At 37.5% G+C, this 23,039-nt stretch overlaps 1 protein-coding gene and 1 pseudogene across 5 annotated transcripts in view; one reads left to right on the plus strand and one right to left on the minus strand.

Annotated features, from left to right (window-relative positions):
• The window catches only part of PIK3AP1 (phosphoinositide-3-kinase adaptor protein 1), a 130,153-nt gene that overhangs the window by 23,587 nt on the left and 83,527 nt on the right, over positions 1-23,039 (plus strand). Inside the window, exon 1 of one of the 5 annotated variants that reach the window (XM_074233245.1) lies at positions 623-973. The exons of the other annotated variants lie outside the window; for them this stretch is intronic. Within the exon in view, the coding sequence (XP_074089346.1) occupies positions 946-973 (28 nt within the window). The 5' untranslated portion in view covers positions 623-945. Of the gene's footprint in view, positions 1-622; positions 974-23,039 lie in introns of those variants that run through there. 5 annotated transcript variants of the gene reach the window in all.
• Positions 14,702-21,670, minus strand: LOC141520453 (broad substrate specificity ATP-binding cassette transporter ABCG2-like; annotated as a pseudogene).

Raw genomic sequence — 23,039 nt, forward strand, 5'->3', positions numbered from 1 at the left:
TGTAGTGACAGATCCCTGGCTAGTCACTAGAGAGACTGGCATTTTAGTTCTTTAACTGATGACATTGGAGAAATCACTTAATTTCTCCTGCGTCTCAGTTTTCTTAGCTGTAAAACAAGAGGGTTGGACAAGCTGACCCATAAAGTCCCTTCCTCCCTAAATCTGTGAACCTATGGTTTCTTCCTATTCTTTTGAAGAGTTAGATGCTCCTTCTCTCTTCCTTCTCTCCTCTGGGGAATGTAAGATGAAGAGAAATGAAATAGGAAGAAAACTGGTCAAAGAGGAAGATTTATGGGGAAACTGAGGCTGCTCAGAGTTATTCAGCCATTTTAGGCTTGTTCCAGATGGCAGGACACTGTTTTTTGCTACTAAAATGATTTACTATTGCTAATAGAGGGTAGCCTGCCTTGGTCTGTCAGAGCATTAACATGGAACAATTTGCCTCAGCGTCATGCACAGCAGCGGCTTTAATAGTCACATTTTTAAGAGTGGAGTAGTCAGAACCTTAGAGAGAAAGGGAAGTTGCCATTTCTTTGGTGTGATGGGCTGCTGAGGGTGAGTGGCTTCTGACTTGTACTTCTCTGTTCTTTTGCAAAGGTTTTTTTGGGGGGCATTCTTGGTATTGGCTCTTCTGTTTAAGCTGTTTCTCTACTTTTGCTTCTTGACTTCAAAAGGACAAAGAACATTTATTTAGTAGTTTTCTCCTTTCTTAAAGTCCCTCTTAAATCAGGGAAGAAGATACCAATTTGGCCATTTGAGGGTGGGTGGCGAGGATGTCGAAATCCTTCATTTAATCACAGAGAGTTATGCAAGAATCTGTTGACTTTTTCTTGTGATTATCTATCTGGCAGCTGAAAGGGGCACTGGTCAGGTTTTTCCTGGCCTGGAAAGAGCCTTTCAGTGATAGGTAACAGGGAATAATGGCTATTGTCCTACAGAAGAGAGATGCCTCCTCCTGATTTCCCAAAGCCTGGTGAGTGGTGAGAAGTGATGAGCTTAGGTCGGTGCAGTCAAAGGCAGAGTCCTGCTCCTATTTGTGTTAGGTAGGCTTCCTGTGGTTCAGACGAGAGGGGGCTGGTATTAGATGTGGTGTGAAGGAAGCATTAACTACAGAAGCTCTTAGCATTTTGAAGTTCTCCAATTTGTGCCTCTTTTTAGAAAAAGGTCAGACTGCATCAAATAATAATAATAATTTTGTAAATGCTTGTTTATGAAGAACCTTATGACCCACAATACACTTAACACCTATTATTTCTTCATAGTAATGCTCTGAGAAAGGTAGTTTAATGATTATTTTTATTTTTTTTGTTTAGAACAGTATTTTATTTTTCCTAATTAGACGAAAAGACAATTTATAACATTCATTTTTAAATAAAATTTTGAGTTCCAAATTTTCTCCCTCTCTCCCACCCCCTCCCTAAGATGGTAAACAATTTGATATGAATTATATATGCTATAATGATTATTTTTCGATAAGGAAATCAAAAACTACTAACTCTTTTTAAAATGAGGAAACTGAAGCTTAGAGGATAAGGGCCTTGCCCAGCATCTGTCGGCTCATACAGAACAGATTAGAGCAGGGATCGAATGCGGACAATCTGACATCAAGGTCAGTATCATGATGCCTCCATAATGGTTGGAGACATTAGACTTGGAGTGCATATTATTTATTTTGCCTCCCTGTTGTTCCTACTCTCATTTTGCTTCTTTCCAGAAAAATTGTTACTACTGTAGAATAGAATAAAAGCACTGAAATGGGGTTTAGAAATTATCTAGACCAACCTCTTTCTCAGATTAGGAAACTGAGACCTATGGAAATTAAATGACTGATAAAATATCACAGTGACTGGACTGAGACCAGACAACTCTATTTCTGGCTATTATTCTCAGGTCTTTTTTACATATATTAAAATCAAGAGAAAAATTGGGAAAATATGTTAATAGTTAAAATATTATAATTGGTATTTATGTATAGAGTGTGTTTAAAAATATTGATGCACTGAGATATTCTTTCTTCTCTGCAGTTTATTACAGTCCCCACGGTCAATCTCTTTCTCCTTCCCTCAACTTCTGATCTTTATATTTTCCTCTCCTTTCTTTGCTGTGGTTCAGTTGTGCCAGACTCTGCATGACTCTGTAGACTATATCACACCCAACACTGTCCATGGGATTTTCTTGCCATTTTCTTCTCCAGTCTCTTTATGTTTCTTTGGAGTTTCTTGTTTTCTTTCTTGTTCTTCGCCCTTTCACTGCTTTATTCTCAGACTCTGGCTGGAGAAAAGGGAAAATAAAGACAAAAAAAGGCTTAATTAATGCAAAGGTTTTATCTCTTGTGTGCATTTATGGTTCTTTCGATTTCTTACACCAATGTGACTTGAGATGCCCAATAACTGGTCCTATGACAGTCTTTAGGAGAAAAACAGTTTTTATTGTAAACCTTAGAGTTTGGAATAGATCTGGGGTTGGGGATGGGGGTGGAGAGGGGCTATCTTTTCCATTGGCCTATCATTGTCCATCTATCTATTTATCTATCTATTTCAGTGTTCCTTTCACACTTGAGTTTCTACTCAGAGAAAATAAGTAAATAAATGGGGGAAGGCTTTGCCAGAATGAAATGAAGGAAGGGGAAGAAATCCTTTTATGATGGTGTCAAGTTTGTCATCCAGTTTGGGTTAATGCCATTAAAGAAAGGACACTATTTAAGGCTGCTTATGTTATCTAAAAGAATTTTAAATTCTTGCGATAACCCAATTATGATGGGTTTTAATCATTATTGCTTAACTTAGAATGTTCCTACGATTCACAAATAGAATGGATTTAATTTATACCTACTTTTCTCCATGCCATAAGGCAGTTTCAAGCAATCCTTTTTTTGATGGTGTTTGCCTTAGTGAAGCAATAGAATATTGTCTTTTGCAATAGAATCACAAGACCACTGTATCTGATAGCAGTGCTCTGTTTGTGTCTATCAACCCAAGTTCAGTCTTTGAAAGATCAGTTTGTAATGCATGCTAGTAGTAGTATGCACTCATACAGCAACATTACTCTTTCATATAAATGTAGTTCATGATCTGTATAAAGTACATGTGCAGGGGCGGCTAGGTGGCTTAGTGGATAAAGCACCGGCCCTGGAGTCAGGAGTACCTGGGTTCAAATGCAGTCTCAGACACTTAATGATTCCCTAGCTGTGTGGCCTTGGGCAAGCCACTTAACCCCGTTTGCCTTACAAAAACCTAAAAAAAAATAAAGTACATATGCCTTCATTGAGATGACAGGGCAGATATGCATGACTAAGCAGTTTGACTAATTTCCCTATGATTGTAATATGTTTTGATAGGTCTTTAATTTTGTTTCCATTAGACATTCACATGACAGACTCTGAAATGGTCTAGGAAACAAGAGTGTGAATGACGCTTTTTCTGCTCATTGGAGAAAATTGTGAAACCACAGGAGACTGTGTGGGCCTTTGGGCAAAGGGCTGCTTAATTTAGATAGTTTGGTAAAATTGGAAATGGAAAGAGAGACAGACCTTTTGCCTAAAATATTAGGGAAATGAACATAAAAATGAATTCAACACTTCATTACTAAGTTCCTCTTATGCAGGATGGCATTCAAGATATTTTTCTCTCTGTTATTTTCATTGTGATGAATAAATTAACTAAATAGGTTAGGTTATTCTTAACATTCATGTCCCTTCTTTCAGGAAGATGCACATCAGGTACCCCTTGAGAGAAAGGACTAAACTTGTCTTGGAGACCTTTCTCAGCCTTTTGTATTGCCAACTTCTATTGTTACAGCAGGAGTTTTATGGATCCTCCAGTCTGTCAAATTCATTCAAGGTCAAACAGGTGTTTAATTTTAAAAAGTGAAACTAAAAAAAGGTGAGTGAGGGCAGAAGAGAACTCTTTTCTTCATATGATTAGAGAGTTTTTCCTTCATTTTTTAATTCATTATTTTAGTCAAAACTGGGGCTAAATTGCATTGATTATTAGCCATAGGCAAATTATCCATGAAATAGTTTGTTTACAGTTTATTCATTCAACCAATAGTTGCTTCTGTGTTCAGGTTCATCAAAAAGACCAACTCCAGTAGATTAAAAAAAGTTGCTCATCTCCCTTTCAGAGACTCAGTTTGGAATCAATTGGTTGTTCTTTTTTGTTATACCTCAGCATATGGTAGAGATGAAATCAAATGTGTCTTTTTGAAGAATTTTTCCAGATGAATTTGATTAATATATAAGGAATGACACAAGAAATCCCTTGATTGGGGATATGACCTTTGAAATCTGCCTATACAGTCTAGTTAGTTCTCTGTGAAATTTCTGAGTCTTGTTTTTCCAATCTGATAGTTAAAAAAAAGAAAGAACATGCATCCACCACAACATTTAACAAATAGTAGAACTTTAACAAATATCCAAATTGAACTGAATTACAGCAGATTTTGTTTTTCTGATAGGTAGTATCACAAATATAAACTTCAAACTGCCGTTCTAGCCATCACTTTACAACATAGGAAGTGGAGGAGGATTGATGGTGAGATTAAGCTATATTGGTCTAAATTGGACTAGGATCAGTTTCCTTTTGCATGTGCCATTTCTTTTCTGATAGCCATAAAATTTAGGATAATGGAGGCCATCCATCTAAATAGCTGGGGCCTTTGACTCATTTTTATCTGAATGCCCACATATCACGATTTATTTTTCTCATATAATAACTTTTATTTATGCTTCTTTTAAACATCAGGATAAATTTCCTAAATTCTCCCCTCCTCTATTAAATCCTGCTTTATGATGAAGAAAAATGAGAACAAAACCAAACTGACAAATAATGGTGTCTGATAGTACATGATATTCTACGTTCCTTGTCTTCTAAGAGGGAGTATGCTCCCTCTTCTTTTCTCTGGGATCAAGATTGATTATTATAACAAATCTGAGCTCACCCACCATTTTGCATTGTTTATATTATTATAATTAATAGACACCTTCTTAGTTTACTGTCCACTATGTATCCGTTCAGACACTTTTTCATGTTTTTCTGAATTCCTCACATTTGTCATTCCTCATAGTGCAGCAATATTCTATGACATTTTATGCCAGGTGATATTTTATGCCATATCCTAGCTGATGGGCACCCATTTTGATTCTAGATTTGTCCCACAGAGAGCACTGCTAGGAATATTTTGTTAGATATGCTCCATGTTTTAAAGGGAGGAAACAATTTCAAGGAGTATATTCTATTTGGTGATGAAATCATTTGTTTTGAGCCATTTTAATTCTCTAAAATATTTCAAAATATCCTTCCTAAAAATCTTATTTTGTTGCCAGAAAGTTCTCTAGCACAGACTGCAAAGCCTGAAGGTGCCTTCGTTGTTTTCAGTGGGAGTGAGAGTAGCCTTGCAGGAAGGTCGTGAGCCAAGCAGACTGAGGGTTTTAGAATGAGCTTGTCCTGAAAATTGTGGGGACAGTGGAAATCCTGAAGCATTCTTCCATCCTAATTATTGTCAGGCAAAGGAGGATGGTTTAATTCAAACTTTCCAGTACCACTAGACACACTGATGTGTCAAGTGGTCAAGGTTGTTGGTCAAGGTCGATAGCAAGCAGAGAAGGGGAGAGAGAGACAGACTCCAAGTCACTTAGCTGAGCCCTATAGATGGGACCTTGGACACTATCCAGTCCATGTGCTTTACTGTGTAGAAGAAACTGGTGTCTAAGTCACCCAGGTAGTTGGCAGAGGAGGAAGTAGAACTTGTGTGTGTGTGTGTGTGTGTGTGTGTGTGTGTGTGTGTGTGTGTGTGTAAATGAAAATGGGTAAGAATTCTCAAAGATAATATGTATAATACATATAACCAGTGTTTATTCTTTGATAAACTATACAGGGGACTATCAGAAAGCTTCCTGCTATTTGTAAGTGGATCAATTGCCTTCTGGGCATCTAGTGTAGAAATATAAGCTAAAAGCAGCATTCCACACTCAAGGTAGATGGGAAGGGGGAAAAGACTTGAAATTATACATTCAAAAACTTTTTTTTTTCTGTCAATGAATGATTTTAAAACCCTTCATTTAGGCTAAAAAAAAATCATTTGCACAGATACAGGATGAGGGGATCGAGTGGGGAGGGGGAAGGAAATCTTATTTGGTGGTAGCTCATGTGAAAAAGATGGCTTTTATTTGACCACAAACTCAATATGACTCAATGGTGTGATGTTCCTAAAATAACTAAAAGCCTTCTTTCAATTAATAAAGTTAAGATTATAGGAAGGCAGAGTTCTACTGTGTTGGTCAGTCCACATTTAGGATTTTATATTTGATTCAAGTATCATGTTTGGAGAATTAGAGTAGAAGAAAAAGCAGATCTATTTTGTAGAATTCTAGAGTATGGAAAAATTCTATTTTTTTGAGAAGGCAATTTCAGCTCATTGCACCCAGTGAAATAACCATTAAGCACCTAGTGTGAGCAAGATATTGTGCTAGGCTCTGAGGATGCAAAGATAAAAATGACAATTTTTTTTTAGGTCACAGTTACTTTTCTATCCTCTCTCATGGCAGTCTTCCTTGTAATAAAGAAAAAACAGACAAAACAGCAAAACATATGTAATGGTTCTTTCCAATAGTAACCTAAGGAGGAGGGAAATTTATTTCATCATTTGTTTTCCAGGATCTGAGATTGGTCTCTGGATTTAATCTGAATTTACATGTCTTTTAACACTGTTTTCATTTATGTCACTGTAATCATTGTATATATTGCTCTTCCAGTTCAGCTTCCTTCACTTACATCTGTTCAGATGAATCTTCATCTTCTCATGTTTCCTTGAATTCTTCATATGTGTAATTTCTTATGATGCTTTTTCACTCCATTTATATACACATAAATTATTCAGATGTTTTCCTCAATACCCCACTACTTTGTTTCCTTTCATTCTGGTATGTATGGGACCTTTTCTTCTGTCTCCTTGGTGTATGCATATCCACGAGTAGATTAATTGGTTCAAGAAGTAGAACAATTCAGCAACTCTTTTTGCATACTTACACATTTTTTTCCCCAGAAGAGTTGAACCAGTTTTTAGTTACACCATCAGGGTATTAATATGCCTGTCCTTACACAGCCCCTCCAACAACGTGTATTTCTTAATATCTCAGCTTGTTGAAGGTGAGGTGATTTAATTTACTTTTTTGTATTAGAAATTTGCATATTTTTCATATATTTGATAATCTCCATTTTTTAAAAAAGCTGCTCGTTCAAACCAGAGTACCTTATATATGCATTCTGGGTTGGGAAATGAAAAACATAAAAACAAAAGATAGCAGTAATTTTTTTAGACTCATCTATCAGGGACTGCCTTTCAGTCATATATCTGTGATAGTTTCTCTACCTTGAATACAAGACTTTTAGTAGAAATGTTGAATGCAAAAATTTGTTCTCATTTGATAACTTTTCTTCCTATTCTAATTGCATTGAATAGTGCAAAAAGTTTTATATAATAAATTTTTTTGTGCGATTTCAAAAATTCCTCTTGTGATTCCAAGAGTAGTGTTTGAACTTTTTTTGACAGGTGATTAAGATTTATATATATGGGGATGGAAGTGGGAAAGATAGGCAATGGAAACAGTATGAGCACAGGTATATTGGTGGGAAGGTGTGACTTGTGTTGGAAGAAGGATACATAGAACAATTTGTAACATAAGATAAATCTAGGGAAATAGTGAACTATTAAGTTTAGAAAGGTAGGTATTGAATGCCAAGGTGAATAATTTAGCAATGGGGAATTATTCATTTTGGGTTTTTTTAAAGTAGGAGAATGACAGTTTCCTCTTATAAATAATAATAGTTGATATTCATTTAGTATATTACAGATTGTTATTATTATTTTTTATTTACAGAAAAGAGAAGAAGTTTAGGTAGATTGATCAAGGTCATATAAGCTAGTCTGCAGCAAATCTGGACAGCATTTAGACTTGATTTCTTTGATGTTTGGTCTAGTGTTCTTTTGCCCCATTGCCTGTGCTTTAGAAAGATTAACTTTTATTAATGAATGAGGTGGAATGAAAGTAGAGGAAAAGGGAAGAAAGAAGAAGAGAGAGCAAGAGGAGACAGACCCTTCCAAAATTAGCATACTAGCATCACTTTTAGCCCTGAGGTCTGTAATCTTTCTTATGTCATGAACCCCTTGAGGCACTTCAAGGCTTCCCAGGATGATGTTTTTAAATGCATAAAATAAACCATATTATATTAAAGAGGAAATCTACCTGATAATTAATAAAATATTAATTTTTTAAAAGTTCATAGATCTCTTCCCCACCCTGACCCCTAGGTTAAGAACCCCTGCCTGTTTAATCTAAAGGAGTTATTGCAGTATCTCATACATATTTTCTCTAAATGGCAATAGAAGTGGTGCTGAACTTAGATGAATTCTATTACTAAAGAGCAAAATGGAACTCACACAGTAAAGTGAGTCCACTGATGCAGTGTTTCTTCAACTGGAGATAGTATTATTCTAAAGTTTCTTCAGAATCTTATCTTGATCCATCTGCTGATGTTTGTCATCTCTCAGCACTATTTATTCACTATGCTCTAGCATTTGCATAGACCATTGCATAGACTAGGGGAGATCATTTCCTTGATGGGTAGGAAATAACCAATGGTCTTCCCTAGAAAGGACAAGAGTTCCATGTCTAACCAGCCAATTGACTTCACTGAACAAGCCAAAGCTACAAGATTTTCACCATCCATCGTCTATCATAGTCTTGACCTAGCTCAAGCCTCTGAATAAAGCTTGAGCTGGGTTGACTGCTGGTTCATCCACATACGAGTGAGTATGTGACCCATGTAGAACAAGATGAGTAATAGAAATGGGAGTGGGTTGATACAGAACTAAGGAACTTCCCCTGATATTTTCAAGGGTGGGCTAAAGTTGGTGGTTGTAAAAGGAAATACATATATTATCTCTTTGGTGTGTTGGGGTGATGTTCTTCGCACCAAGCTATCATATAACATTACCTGAGGCTGTTCCCCTGATTTTTGTACATGTTTGTGTTTTCTATGCTTCTTTGGATTTGATTGATTGAAGATGCTGGTGAGAGGTATTAAAGGATGTGGGAGAAAAGGGCTAGATCTGTTGAGTAAACATGTTCTCTATTCTCAAACATGGAAGTTAAAAGTTTGCATTTAATGTCTCCTGATAGACAAATACCTGAGCTAGTTTTGTATCAAACATTCTAAAAAGTATAGGCCAACTCTGGCTTTTGAACAGGAATAGAGACAATATGGTGCAATGAAAAGATAACCGGATTTGAAGATACAATATCTGAGTTTAAATCATATCTCTGGTTTCTGTGATCCTGATCTTTTATCTAACCTCCCTGGGCCTCATTTTCCTCATCTAAAGATAAGGGCCTTGAACTTGAGCAAGAACTCTTTTTACAGTCTCCTTTGGTAGTCTGGTGAAACTCATCGATCACTTTTCAAAATGAGATTTTTAAATGCAAACCACAAAACATGTAGGGTTACAAAGGAAACCAATTATATTGAAATACAGTTATCAAAATATTTTTTAAAACTATTATGAATGGGGTGGCTAGGTGGTGCATGTGGATAGAGCATGGGCCCTGGAGCAAGGCAAACCGGGTTAAGTGGCTTGCCCAAGGCCACACAATTAGGTAATTATTAAGTGTCTGAAACTGGATTTGAACCCAGGTACTCCTGACTCCAGGGCTGGTCCTTTATCCACTATGCCACCTAGCCACCCCTCCCATTAGATTTTAAACTCTTTGGGAGCAGGGAATATCTTTTTGCTCCTTTCTTTTTCTTCTCCTCCTCCCCTTCCTCCCCATTTCCTTCCTCCTCCTCCTCTTCCTCCCCCCTTCCTCCTTCTTCTTGTATCTCCATCACTTATCCTAGTGGCTCTTATTAAATGTAGATTGATTGATTTGATATGATCAGCATAGAGTATAGCCACATTAAACTTCCCTTGTCTTGGGCAATGGGTCTCTTTCATGTAGTCCAAGGTTAACTTTTTGAGTGCTGTTGGCTCGTGTGGAGCTTATAGACTCCTAAACCTCTTAGAAAACTCTTTTCTCCTCAAAATGAAATTCAGAACCAGTGAGATGTTTCCTTTTCCTCACTTAAAGGTTAACTCTGCATTTAAAGGGAACATGAATAGGCTAGTACATAAAATATAATAGATTTTGATAAAGAAGCTATCTTGCTTTTCTGTGGAATGTAATATGCCCTAGAATGTCCTCCCTGAGTCTGACTTAACTATTTAGTTTCCTTTTCCTTTTTTCTTCTTGTCACATTCTTAGTCTTTAATTGTTTCTTTTGGGAAGTTCTGATAAATTATGTTTAAAAGGCTAGGAAAAATGAATTTTTTCCTTTCTTTTCTAGAATCTAGGAAAGAAAAGATAACATTCCTCTGATTATATAGAGAAGACAGGGCTGACATCAGGTTTTCTATAGGATGGGTTGTGCTCAGATAATGAGGAAGTAGGAATTATCTCAGAAATTTCTATTTTAGGTACTCTGAAGTGGTTGTTTACAAATTGGGTAGCAGTCAGGTTAAAATCTTATTTAAAAAATCAGCACATCTCTGTTGTTTCTTGGTAGTTTCAAATTGTAACAGCTGAGGATGCAGTAAAACTATTACTAAAATGTAAAGTCGTCAGTATTTTGTTTTGATGAATCTTTGAAATCTTAAAAGCTAAAACCAAGATCCTTCAGTCTTTTTCAGTGTTTCTTCATGCCAAGATCCATCCTGGGTTTTAGAACCTCAGGACCAATTAAAAGCATTTTTTATTTAAATGAATGCCACCTATACTGGGCACTGTAGATATAATGTGTACTTGTCATAAATAAACCAGCTTAGGGTGTTTTCTTCCCCTGGGGTTGGCAAAATTTTAGGACCTCTGGTACCATTTTACTTCTCATTTCAGTAAAGCCAAGGGATAGACAAAGAAACCTTCTGTGTTGATTGAGGGTAATCTGAGAAAAAGAGTCACAAGTTTCAATGCCAGAAAAGGAAAGTAAGAGCAGAGTTTTTCTTTACTGTCAACTCAAAGCCAATAGTTATCTTTTTAAAAAATTTTTATTTATTTTAGGCAATGGGGTTAAAGTGACTTGCCCAAGGTCACACAGCTAGGAAATTATTAAGTGTCTGAGTTCACATTTGAACTCAGTTCCTCCTGACTCCAGAGCTGTTGCTCCACCTGCTGCAACACCTAACTGCTCCCAATAATTATCTTAAAAAAATAAAATTAAGGAGTGAGAAAGAGGAATGCACTGGAAAAAGGGAAAGTGGGATATTAGAATGGGGTAAAATAATCCAGAACCACCCCTTAGATCTAGGTTAGGTTTCCTTCTCTCAAAAAAAATGAAGGAAATAGACAAAATTGAATGAATAAATGTCCCTTGTGTTTTCAGGCTCATAGCAGCTAAGAGCATCTTGAGCATTAGTGTAGAAAGTCTTAGATCTGGTTGAGATTTTTATATTGCTAAAGAAAAGGATAACACAAGTGGGGCTCTTTAAGGGAACACACACACACACACACACACACACACATTCCTACCCTGGAAAAGGAAAAATCATTCACAGTTTTGTCTGTTAAATCATTAATTCATCCTTCTGACCACTCATAAATTCATGCAGGAAAACCATGATGCATGAATCACGAAGAGGTGAAAAACGCCTAGGAACCTGTTCCTCATTCAGTTCCTTCAGGTTTGGTGATACGTTAGTAAGTAGGGGAGGGTAAACATTACATTCCTACAAAACTCTCACTTCCTCCATGGTGATAAACTCAATTCATCCAGGGAAAATATTCATCAATTCAAAATGGAGGGGAAAAATTCCACAATAACAACAGACCATCTGATCTCAATATGCTACTGTCAATAAAAAATTAGCAGATACTTATTAAGATAGGTGCTGGGCTAAAAAAAGAATGAAACAGTTCATATTTGCAAGAATTGTATAACTTAATGATTTTAATAGCTAATAATAATAATAGCTGACATCTATATAATGCTTAATATGAACCAGGCACTTTAAAATGATTATGTCATTGGATCATCCAGGAAGAATTCTCAGGTGAGGTAGATGGAGGTAAAGTGACTTGCCTGGGGTTATACAGCTAGTAAATGACAGATTGAATTTGAACTCGGGTCTTCCTGACTTCAACCTGGTGCTCTTTTTACTGTTCTACTGTACATTTAAAAACCACATAGAGCATCAATATAAAAGACAATAAATGCAAATATACACAGTTAATTAAATCCAAGGTAGTTGGGCACCATTGATTGTGGGGACTAGAAAAGATTTTTTGTGAAAGATTGTCTCTTAACATAAGAAAGGAACTGTGAAGTGAAATCTGTTGGGTATGTTGGGATGGCCAATAAAGAAAACTATGGAGACAGGAGAGAGAGTGTCATATGGGAGGAAGAGCTAGCAGAGTAGGCCAGTTTGGCTGGTTGGGGTAGGTGGGAGGTGGAAATGACTTCTTATCTGACTTCCCTTTCAATCTCAGTTCCCTCTTGTAGCCAGAGCCTCTTACCGTTTAATTTAAAGTGATTCTAATAGATGTTATAGGTACAAAGTTAGTCTGGTACCAGTCTGAGCAATTTAGGTTTAGAGTTGGATTGGTGAGACAATTTCTTACTGAAAAACTTGAGAGATATTAAAAAAATGACTCCCATAGTTGAACCTCAAGTATTTCAGTAAAGAAAAATCTATATTAGCACCAGCTTATTATGGAAATTAACCCTTACACTGACAAGCAAGTAAACTGAGTCACTCACCATTGTGTTTAATGATCAGGTCTATTAGAAATAATACTTTTTAATTAAGGCAAACAGCTGTTTGGGGAGCAAATCTATCAACTAGGTATTCTCACTTTGGAGCAAAAAGTAAGGGGCTTAGGTATTCTTGTTGGAGATGCTTTCAGAAATTTCTGGAAGTTATTTCACACCAGAGGAATTTGCTGAAGATTACAGATTAAGAACTGAGAATTTGTTCAGTAGAAAGGGAAGATAAGCATGGATTATGTCAGGGGTTTTCAGGATGAGATAAAAGTAGGATAAATCATGGAGAATCAAATCACTATGCTTTATAACAACAGATTTAATTTGTCTAGAAAACTGTATATTTAGTGTCTTCAACCCTTAATAGGGCTCTTGGGCCACCCCTGAGGAGTTGAGGGTGTTTCTCTATTGATAACAGATCAAGCCCCCCACCCCCCCCCCCCCCGCCCCAGTGTGTACCCCTCACCACTAACTGCCAGTGATTAATCTCCTTAGTTCATTCAACCAATGGGCTTTGATTGACTTATTATTAATATAGTTTATTGATTTGTAAATAAGGGTTCATTTACTTCAAAGACAAAGCAAGAACAAAAACACCTGGAGAGGGAGGTATACTCTACTTCATGCTTCTAGGGAGAAAATGCAGTTTTCACATAGCAATTTCCCCCCACCAATTTCAAGTTCAAATGTAGTAAATGCAGATTTAGAACCTATGAATTATCCATGGACTGTGTCCTGAAGGTCTTTCCTCAAAACCTCATAACAGGATTAGCTGATGAAGCACAAACCTTGACTTAGCTTCCATCTCCCAACCTCCTTGTGACTTGTTCTCTTGACATTTTGAAGTTCACAAGGTCAGAGGCAGCTCCAGTCTCCTTCAGCTAGTCAGAAGCAGGGAAGAAGAAATACAAAAAGAGAGCAGTGGCACTAATAGCAGGGCTCTCCAGGCTAGGGTTCTTGCCAGCCCTGGGAGAGAAAGGGCCCCAGGGGCATCCTCCTTCTCCCATGACAGCCCACTTAGAAGGAACCCTCACCGAAACACTGCCTCACTGACTATATCTACAGACCCTGGCATCCTGAAAAGACTGACTCCTGCTGAGCGTGCTCTAGGATTCCTGTTCATACATCCTCTGTCTTTTAAAACTCCCATCCCAGAGTCTCAGGGGCGGATTGTTTTTTAATAGCTTAGGTTGTCGTTCATAACTAGAGTTTGCCCAAAATGAATTCAAAAAAGTACTCAATGTACAGTATGAATTAAGTATAGGGCAAAGTAATTTATTCCTCCTTACTTCCTAAAAGATGCTAAACATAAAGACTCATAGCAAACATTTACAGAATGACTTACAGGACTCAGTAACTTAACATGTAATGACTATTAGTCTGTTGTGAGGCTAATATTTAAGCCTTATCAGAACATAAAGCAGTTTGCAAGACTGCTCCTTAGACATTCTGCATTTCATTTATGACTCTGAAAGAAGTCAGCTGATAAAATGATCAGGTGTGGGAAGATCCTTTTGTTGATGGTCCTTTCCAAGAGTACTTGAGTAGCATCTGGGGACTCCTAATCTGCCACCATTCACCTCTGATCTGATGGGACCCTAGGACCTCCAGACCTCTCAAATGGACAGGTTTAGTCACATCCTTTTTGGCTCAGATCTTGTTTTTTTTTTTTTTTTTCTATTTTAACAAGTTTATTAAAGGGCAATAATTTTGGTCTATTGTCATGACAGGTTCAAATATATAAAACTTCATGTCTCAGGACATGAGTTCCTATTACAGTAGTGCAAATACTTATTACTTATCATTTACTGATCAGTGCCAGATCGATGAGTTAAACATAGTCTTTTCCATAAACTTACTGAGTCTATAAACTGAGAAGTATATACAATATCATTAACTTACGTTGCTGTTTCTCTCTGATATTAATATTTTGAAAACATAATTTCTGTAAAAGCTTCATAGCAAACATAAACTGCAGAGATACAGGTAATCACAGTAAAATTAAATCCAATTTAAATGGGAGTAATTCTTCAACAAGAAAAACTTAAATAACGAATATCTTACAGTAATCAAAAATGTTTTGTGAGACTGAATCACATTGTATTTCACAAAATGTTTTATGAAAACTTCTTCATAAACAACAATTTCAGGTAGGCAATGGTGAGGAAGATGACAATCATGCAGGCCAAGGCAACATGGTTCTGCCACAAACCCCAGTCAGAGAGGTCAATGCCTTGGTTCCTCAAAAAGTCTTCTCCAGAGCATATTGCATATTCACAGGTACTGTTGGGAGTTGTTGTGTTGATATTGGGACAAAAGTTTTGGCCCATAAATTCATTATGTTGTAGAGCTGTATAACCATATTGGAGAATGCTGAAATATTGTAGCCATGAAAGCCAGGGCTCAACAGTTTGGAGATTGACCAACAACCCTGCAAATATCATCATGAAAATGAATGAGATGGTCATTAAGATATTGGCCACAGACCACACTCTGATCTGCAAGGATAGCCAGAGCCATAGAACTGGCAGTGTAGGCGACCATCATCAAGGTGAACATCATGATGAAGAAGGCCCCTGCTGTTGGTTTCAGTCCTAACAAAATAAGTTATGCAAGTGAATATGATGCTGGGCAATACTCTCATGGGTAGCAAATCAGACAACACTTTGGCAAAAAAATATGAAGACACTCTATAATATCCACTGACATACTCATGTATAAATAGCTTTTTTTCCACAACCAAAAGCTCCACTGCAGAGACGCTGCTGAAACACTGGTTGTTGGTCAGGAAAAATAGCACCCCGGCTCTGTTCTGAATTCCAGTAGGATCATTTTTTAGTCCATAGAAAATGGCACCAACAACCAATCCAAGGAAAGTTGTGATGATTACCTTGCAAGATATACCTTACAAGGTACAGTACTTCACTCCTAGGTGTGAAGCACCAGGGTCTTGTTTGTCAAAGATCAAGAAATTTCAAGTGTCTATCTTGTCCTAGACACCATGCTAAGTTCTAAACACAAAGAGGTAGTCCATTCTAAACTCAGACTTGCCAAGTCTGGTGCTCACTGGCACATGGAGGTTGTGTTGGGAGTTGGGGCCGGCCACCAGTTTCCCCACCCACTTTGGGAAGTAGCTAATAAGCTCGAAAGGAAGGGAGAGGCTGAGGAAGTGGTCTCTCTCTTTTTTATCTATCTTACTGAATCATCAGCTGTTCTATCTCTTTAGTAATGGAAACCTTCATTATCTTAATCTAATTCACACATGGCTGGAAGCAGACTCCCCCCCACCCCCCCCAACTCCCACACAATTGACCAGAGCCATCAATGGCAACTTTGAGTATGATCCATGAGATGACTCCAAAGGCCATCAACTGGAATGCACTTCTGTATATGCTAACTTGCCGGCAAGATTGTGAGCTCCTCAATGGTGTTAAATGCATCTCATTTAACATTTTATTCCACAGTGACTTAGACAAAGTAGTTGTTCAGTTGTGTTTGCTGTTTCATGAATCAGTGGCATTTGACTTAACAGAGTCTTTAGAAAAAGAAAGATAAGGGGAAACAAACCAGAAAGAAACATTATAGTTAAACCTTGACAGTAAGTAGTTAAGAGCTTGCTAAGAGAGGTAATAGAGTGAAGAAAGAAGACCAGTTCTTGGAGAAATGTGTATATTTAAAGAAAGGGAGGAAGATGCCAACTTAATCATTCCTTTCATCTTTCAAGACTGACTTCAAGTCCCATCTTCCTTAAATGCTTCATCCTATTCTGATTTCTTCTCTGAATGTGTGAATACTCTTAATCATACAATTTAATGCCAAATTATTCTTTAGTTGTTTTTAATCTGTCTCCCTAATCCCCTTTCCAAATTTTAATCTCCTTGAGGACAGGAACATATTTTTTTACCTCTGATATATCTAATCACGGTGTCTAGCATGAAACTGGGCATATTTAAAATAATTAACACATATGAGTTGTTTGATTGAGATAATAAGCCAACTCTAGGAGTGATTAAATTGCTTTTATGGAAACCTTCACTTTCTTCAAGTCCCTAATAGGCTGATGACTTTGGGCAACTCTGCCTCACTTAAATCCAGTGATGTCATTGGTCCTAATGAATAATGAAGAACAATGGTCTGTATCGTGGAAGAAAAAAAATTTCAGAACATTCATAGCCTAAGTATTGAACCCAGTATAGTTACCCTTTGTTTTTGTAAAATAAGACATTTTTATACATGTATACACATATGACATATATCTATATATAAAGTACTCTGCAAAGCTTAAAGTACTTTAATAGATAGGACCCTCACTGTAGATTTTTTGGACCACCAACACCCACAGGAGAAGGATCTTGGAACCTGCAACTGTCCAGACTGTGACATTAACCCTTGCTCTTTCACCATGCATGTGGACATATTTTCAAGTGGGCAGCTTCCTCGATGCTGGCAGTTTTTTGGTTCCAGTCTGATTTCAGTGTAGGAGGTTCCCTGCTGAGGAATCTCAGTCTATCAAGGCAGATCTGCACTGGCTTTGCAGATTACAGGCTGAAAGGATCCTTGGCTTGTCCAAGGTCACATAATCAGACTGTCCAAAGTCAGACAGAGGAGATGGGCTCTGTCCACTACACCATGCTGCCTCATGAGGCCTTAGCGTGGAAACAGAACAGTGACTCTTGATAGCAGAGGTCCTTAACCTTTTGTGGGTCATGGACCTGGTGAAGCCTATCTACCTCATCTCAGAATAACATTTTGAAGCACATAAAAGAAAATGCCTAGAATTACAAAAGAAGCCATTTATATGGAAATATAATTATCAAATTATTTTTTGTTGTTGTTTTTTTTTAGGGTTTTTTTTTGCAAGGCAAATGGGGTTAAATGGATTGCCCAAGGCCACACAGCTAGGTAATGATTAAGTGTTTGACACCGGATTTGAACCCAGGTACTCCTGACTCCAGGGCCGGTGCTTTATCCACTGTGCCACCTAGATGCACCCCAAATTATTTTTTAAAAGTTCATGAATTCCAGGTTCAGAGACCAAGCTCTAAATGTTTAGTCCTGTGAACTAGCCTCCTTATACCCTACAGTTTTTCTTACAGGCACTTTGATGGTAACAAAAGCCCTACTCAGAATTCCCCAGTATCAGACCCTAGACAACTGCAGGCAGACCATCCACTAAAAAGACTGTGATTGTGAAAGAGGCAGGCTTATTCTGTCTGCCTAGCAGCCCTGTGATCTCTAGTCCAAACTGGAGTTTTTGTCATGATGATCCTATGAGTACCCTTCCACCCTCTACCCCGAATCCCTGTTAAGTCTCCCAGTCACTAAACATGGGAGAGGAAAGAATAGATTGCTAAAACTTAGTGCATGTGATGTGAGGTTTGACTGATCCATTAAAAAGGGTATGATTACATTTTGGAATTTAAATATAAAGGGGAAAAAATAGGAACAGGAATTTTTTTGGTAGATTGTTTCAGGCATAAAGAATGACACCTGTTCTTTCAGAGACAGAAGAGGGCAGATCAGGGTTTAGGAGTCATCATGACTGCCTCTAACAGGTGTTGGAGACTAGGGCATGGAAATTACAGGTGAAGGGAAGAGTTTTTCTTAACCTCTTGGATGAAACTTCCATCATGAGCAAAAATTCTTTTGAGATGAATTCTACCTCTAAAAGTTCTGGCTTAGATAATGAGTCAGAAGAAGGTAGAAACATCAACTATTTTCTAAAACTCTCTAAACAGTCTAAGCTCACCAAAGGCTCGGTCTCCCATTCTTGCTGCTCTAAACGCAAGAAAGGAGAGAGATGCAAAATGAGTTATCTTCCTCATTTCTTTTTTTAATTGATATTTTATTTTTCCAATTGCATGCTTTGGTAGTTTTTCAACAATAATCCATTTGCATATTTATAAGTTACATATCCCCTCCTCCCTTTGGTGGCAAAGTCTGGTAAAAGTTGTATATTTCTGTTTAACATATTTACAATTGTCATTTTATGTAAGAAGAACTAGAACTAAGGGAAAAGAAAGAAAAGAGATAGGAAGGAAAAATCATAAGAGAAAAATTTTAAAAAGTGAACATAATATATATTCAGATTCTGTGGTTTTGTTTTTTTCTCCCTCTGGATATGGATGGCATTGTCTATAATGGGTCTCCCCGGGTCGTCCTTGATCTCTGAGAGGAGAGGAGCTGCGTCCATCACAGCTGATCAACTCACAATATTGTTGTTTATATGTTCAATGTTCTCTTGATTCTGCTTCCTTCACTCATCATCAGTTCATGTAATTGTTTCCATGCTTCATTAAAGCCTTTCCATTCATGGTTTCTTACAGGACAATAATACTCTGTAACATAAATATACCATATGGGGCAGCTAGGTGGCACAGTGGATAAAGCACCGGCCCTGGAGTCAGGAGTACCTGGGTTCAAATCTGGTCTCAGACACTTAATAATTACCTAGTTGTATGACCTTGGGCAAGCCACTTAACCCCATTTGCCTTGCAAAAAAACCTAATATATATATATATATATCATAACTTGTTCAATCATTCCCCAACTGATGGGCATCCCCTCAATTTCCAATTTGTTGCCACTACAAAAAAGAACTGCTATAAATATTTCTTAACTTGTAGGACTTTAACCATTTGATTTCTTTTAGACATAGACCTAGTATTGGTATTGCTGAGTCAGAGGGAATGATCAGTTTTATTGCTCTCTTATCCCTCTCATTTCTGCTGAAAGATAACAGGTTACAGGGATGGGGAAGGTGAGAAACATATGGGACAGAATAATATTGTCTTCTGATGTAATGATCTTGACATTATATTTGACATGATCTTTTGATATAATGATTCTGATATAATCATAATGATAAACAGTAGAGTTATAATCCAGTATCCATAGAATTGATCTTTGGTAAGAAGCAGGTTTTATTCTCCTTTTGAGTCCTCTAGAATAGAGATAATGTGTCTCATTGGCTGCTGATAGATGAATTTGTCTTTCTTCTTTGCCTTCTCTCTGATATTCCATTCCTTTTCAGTTCCATATACCTCACAAATACACTATATATATGTATATAGTGTGCATGTAAATATACATGTATATTATATATATGCATCTATATGTATATATGTAAAGATATACATATATGTGTGTATGATATATCTTTTTCATGTTATCTCCCTCATTAGATTATACATACTTATGAAATTACTTGTTGACCAATTCTTTGGGCATCTGAATTTTTCGCATTTCTTTGATACCTTCTTTTACTCTGTCAGGAAATGAAGTTGTGGTACAGGTTACTTATGGTCCTTAGCCAAGGAGAGATAAATAAAGATTTATATAAGAGTTGCCTTATCCAGGATTATACCTTTGCTCTGCCCATACTCCTCTAGACTGTGCTGAGAAGGGCATGTTTTTAATCAAGATTAATAAGCTAGAGAAGTATTTTCTTTTTTTTTTAGGTTTTTTTTCTTTTTTTGCAAGGCAATAGGATTGAGTGATTTGCGCAAGGTCACACAGCTAGGTAATTAGTAAGTGTCAGAGGCTGGATTTGAACTCAGTTACTCCTGAAGTATTTTCATATCTTTTGGTTTAACTGTCTGAATTAAAAGAGATGCCTATATAATAAATGTGTTTATGCTAAATTTACCTGTCAAGTCTCCAGATATATTTTTCTTTCTTTTATTTGATGAACACAACTTCATCTATCCAATCCATCCTTTTCATAGTTATAGAATTGCTTCATATCCCAAAGGAGAGAACCTGCTATACAAAACTTTGGCTCTAGAGTCAAAAGATATGAATTCAGAACCTTTTTTTTTTGACATTTATTGTGTGACTTTGGGCAAATTACAGACTCTCCCCTGATCCTCACTTTCCTCATCTGTAAAGTAAGGGGTGGACCAGTTGATGCAACGAGATGTCTTCTAGCCTTAGCACTATGATAGTATGAGTCTTCTTCATCTTTCTGGACTACAGAGCTTTATCCTTCCTCTGATACTTCCTAACTATGTGACCCAGAGCACAGTCACCAAATCTCCCTGGTCTGCAGTTTCTCCACCTGTAAAATGGGTGGGTTGGACTAGATGTTCTCCAAGTCTCTTCTGCCTCTCAGAAGGGCTCCTGTGATGCTCTTTATGCACTTCTTTCCTTTTCCAAGTCAGAATGCATCGATGCTGGGCTTGCAGTCTCCTCGCCCCCCCCACCCCTTGCTCTATGTCTCTGGGCTAAGAGCAGCTGGTTAGGCTCTTTTTGTAAGTGGTCAGGACAGAAGCATCTTAGCTTCATCTTGGGTAGAGGTGAGGATGTGAGGACTGCTAGCTGTACACCATGAATTTATCCTCACCTATATTAGAGGCATCAACTTTCTGCAAGGGGATGAGAGTGTCCACGACAAAAAAACCTAGCATTGATTCCTCACACCCTAACAGTTGCTGGTACTATTCTTGAAGGTATGGAATAGGAAAATGAAGTAATGGGATCCCAATGCCAAAACCTTGGCATTTGATATTCTCCATTAGGTATCATTGCTTCCCCCATCACCAAGCAACTACATTCTGTAACCCCTGGAATGACTGCCAGAAAACCTCACCTTGATATTTTTAGGTTTGGTTATAGGTTATAATCTTCTAAGAATCAGAGAAAAGCTAGCCTAAAAATAACTCACCAGCTGAGCTACGTGAATGATATTTTTTTGAAGGCAAGACCTAAAACATCTTAAAACACTCATAAAGAATGTTCACTGCTCACTCCAACCACAAAAGCCACATGTCTGTACCATTACTAAGATCCTCTTTGGGAGATCATGGTCTTCCTACCATTTCAATAGAAGCAAGATCAGGGACTTTGTTGGAAGTGGCTGATACTTTGGGAAACGTACCCATTGTTTGAGTCCTTAGGAGTTACTGCAATAACAGCAACCCTTGAATGACTTGTTTACACACTTTCTGTCAATAGTGCTTCTCTCTTTGATATTATCAAGTGAGATAATGTATATACAAGATTTGCAGATCTTAAAATATTTTACAAATGCAAGTTGTTGCTACTATTGTTAATAAACCATGTATCCATTTTTGTTTTTGAATGGATAGAGCAAAAATGGCACCATTAAAAGTTCTTCTCCAAAAAGTTATCTTCCCATACAAATGTCAAAATCTCTTTCTCTGTTCTCTCTCTCTCTCTCTCTCTCTCTCTCTCTCTCTCTCTCTCTCTCTCATACACACACACACACACACACACACACACACCCCAAAAAATAATTTGCTAGGAAATTATTCATGACATCAAACCAGAATTTGTCTCTTTGCTCCATCCCCTATATACTCCTGGTTCTACCTTTTGGGGCAAGACATAGCAAGTTTATTTCCCCTTCCTCCTGACAGACCTTTAGATACTTGAAGGCAGTTAATCATGTCTCCTCTGAGTCTTCTCCAAGCCAGCCACTCCCAGTTTCTTCAACCACACCTTAAGGTTATGTGCTAATGCTCTTTAGCATCCAGGTTGTCTTCCTTTGGATAAATCTCTTGGTCCGAAGACAAGAATTTATTAAGCTCCACTCCATAGTGAGTGTAAACTGATCTAGAGGGGCCATCTCAGGGAGGAGGTACTCATTCTATTCCTTCAAGGAACTTGTGTTCTATTTGGAGACACAATATGTGTATGTATATCTCTATATCTAACTTTCTATCTGTCTGTCTGTCTAGGCCAAATATATGTAAAATAAATACAGGGCAATTTATTGGAGAAATATGCTTGCATTTTGAGGGGAACAGAAAAGGCTCCGAGTAGAAAGTGGTATTTGAACTGAGCTTTGAAGAAAACTAAGGATTCTGAAGTCAGAGCAAAGTACATTATTGTGGGGGGGTAACTCTTACAAAGGTCTGGAAATCATAGACTGTGGTCCCAACAACCAAGCAGAATTCCCCAGATATGATCTGACCAGAGTAGGCTATTGAGTGACAATCACCTTATTCTTGGAAGCTATGCCTCTTTATATAGCCCAACATCACATCAGCTTCTTTTTTGGTTGCCATTTTATATGTTGATTCACAATGAGCTCATAGACTATGGAAACCATCAGATCTTTCCTAAATTGCTGCCTAACCAGATCTCTTCCATTTTGTTGACGTGGAGTTGTATATGTGTGTGGGGGTGTGTGTGTGGGAGATGTTAAGGTTTTATACTTATTCCTCTTGAATAGATTCAGCCCAGGGCTCTAGCTTGTTGAGTTATTTTTGGATCCTGACTTGGTCA

This window comes from Macrotis lagotis, chromosome 4, assembly GCF_037893015.1.
Source record: "Macrotis lagotis isolate mMagLag1 chromosome 4, bilby.v1.9.chrom.fasta, whole genome shotgun sequence".
Taxonomy (NCBI): Eukaryota; Metazoa; Chordata; class Mammalia; order Peramelemorphia; family Peramelidae; genus Macrotis; species Macrotis lagotis.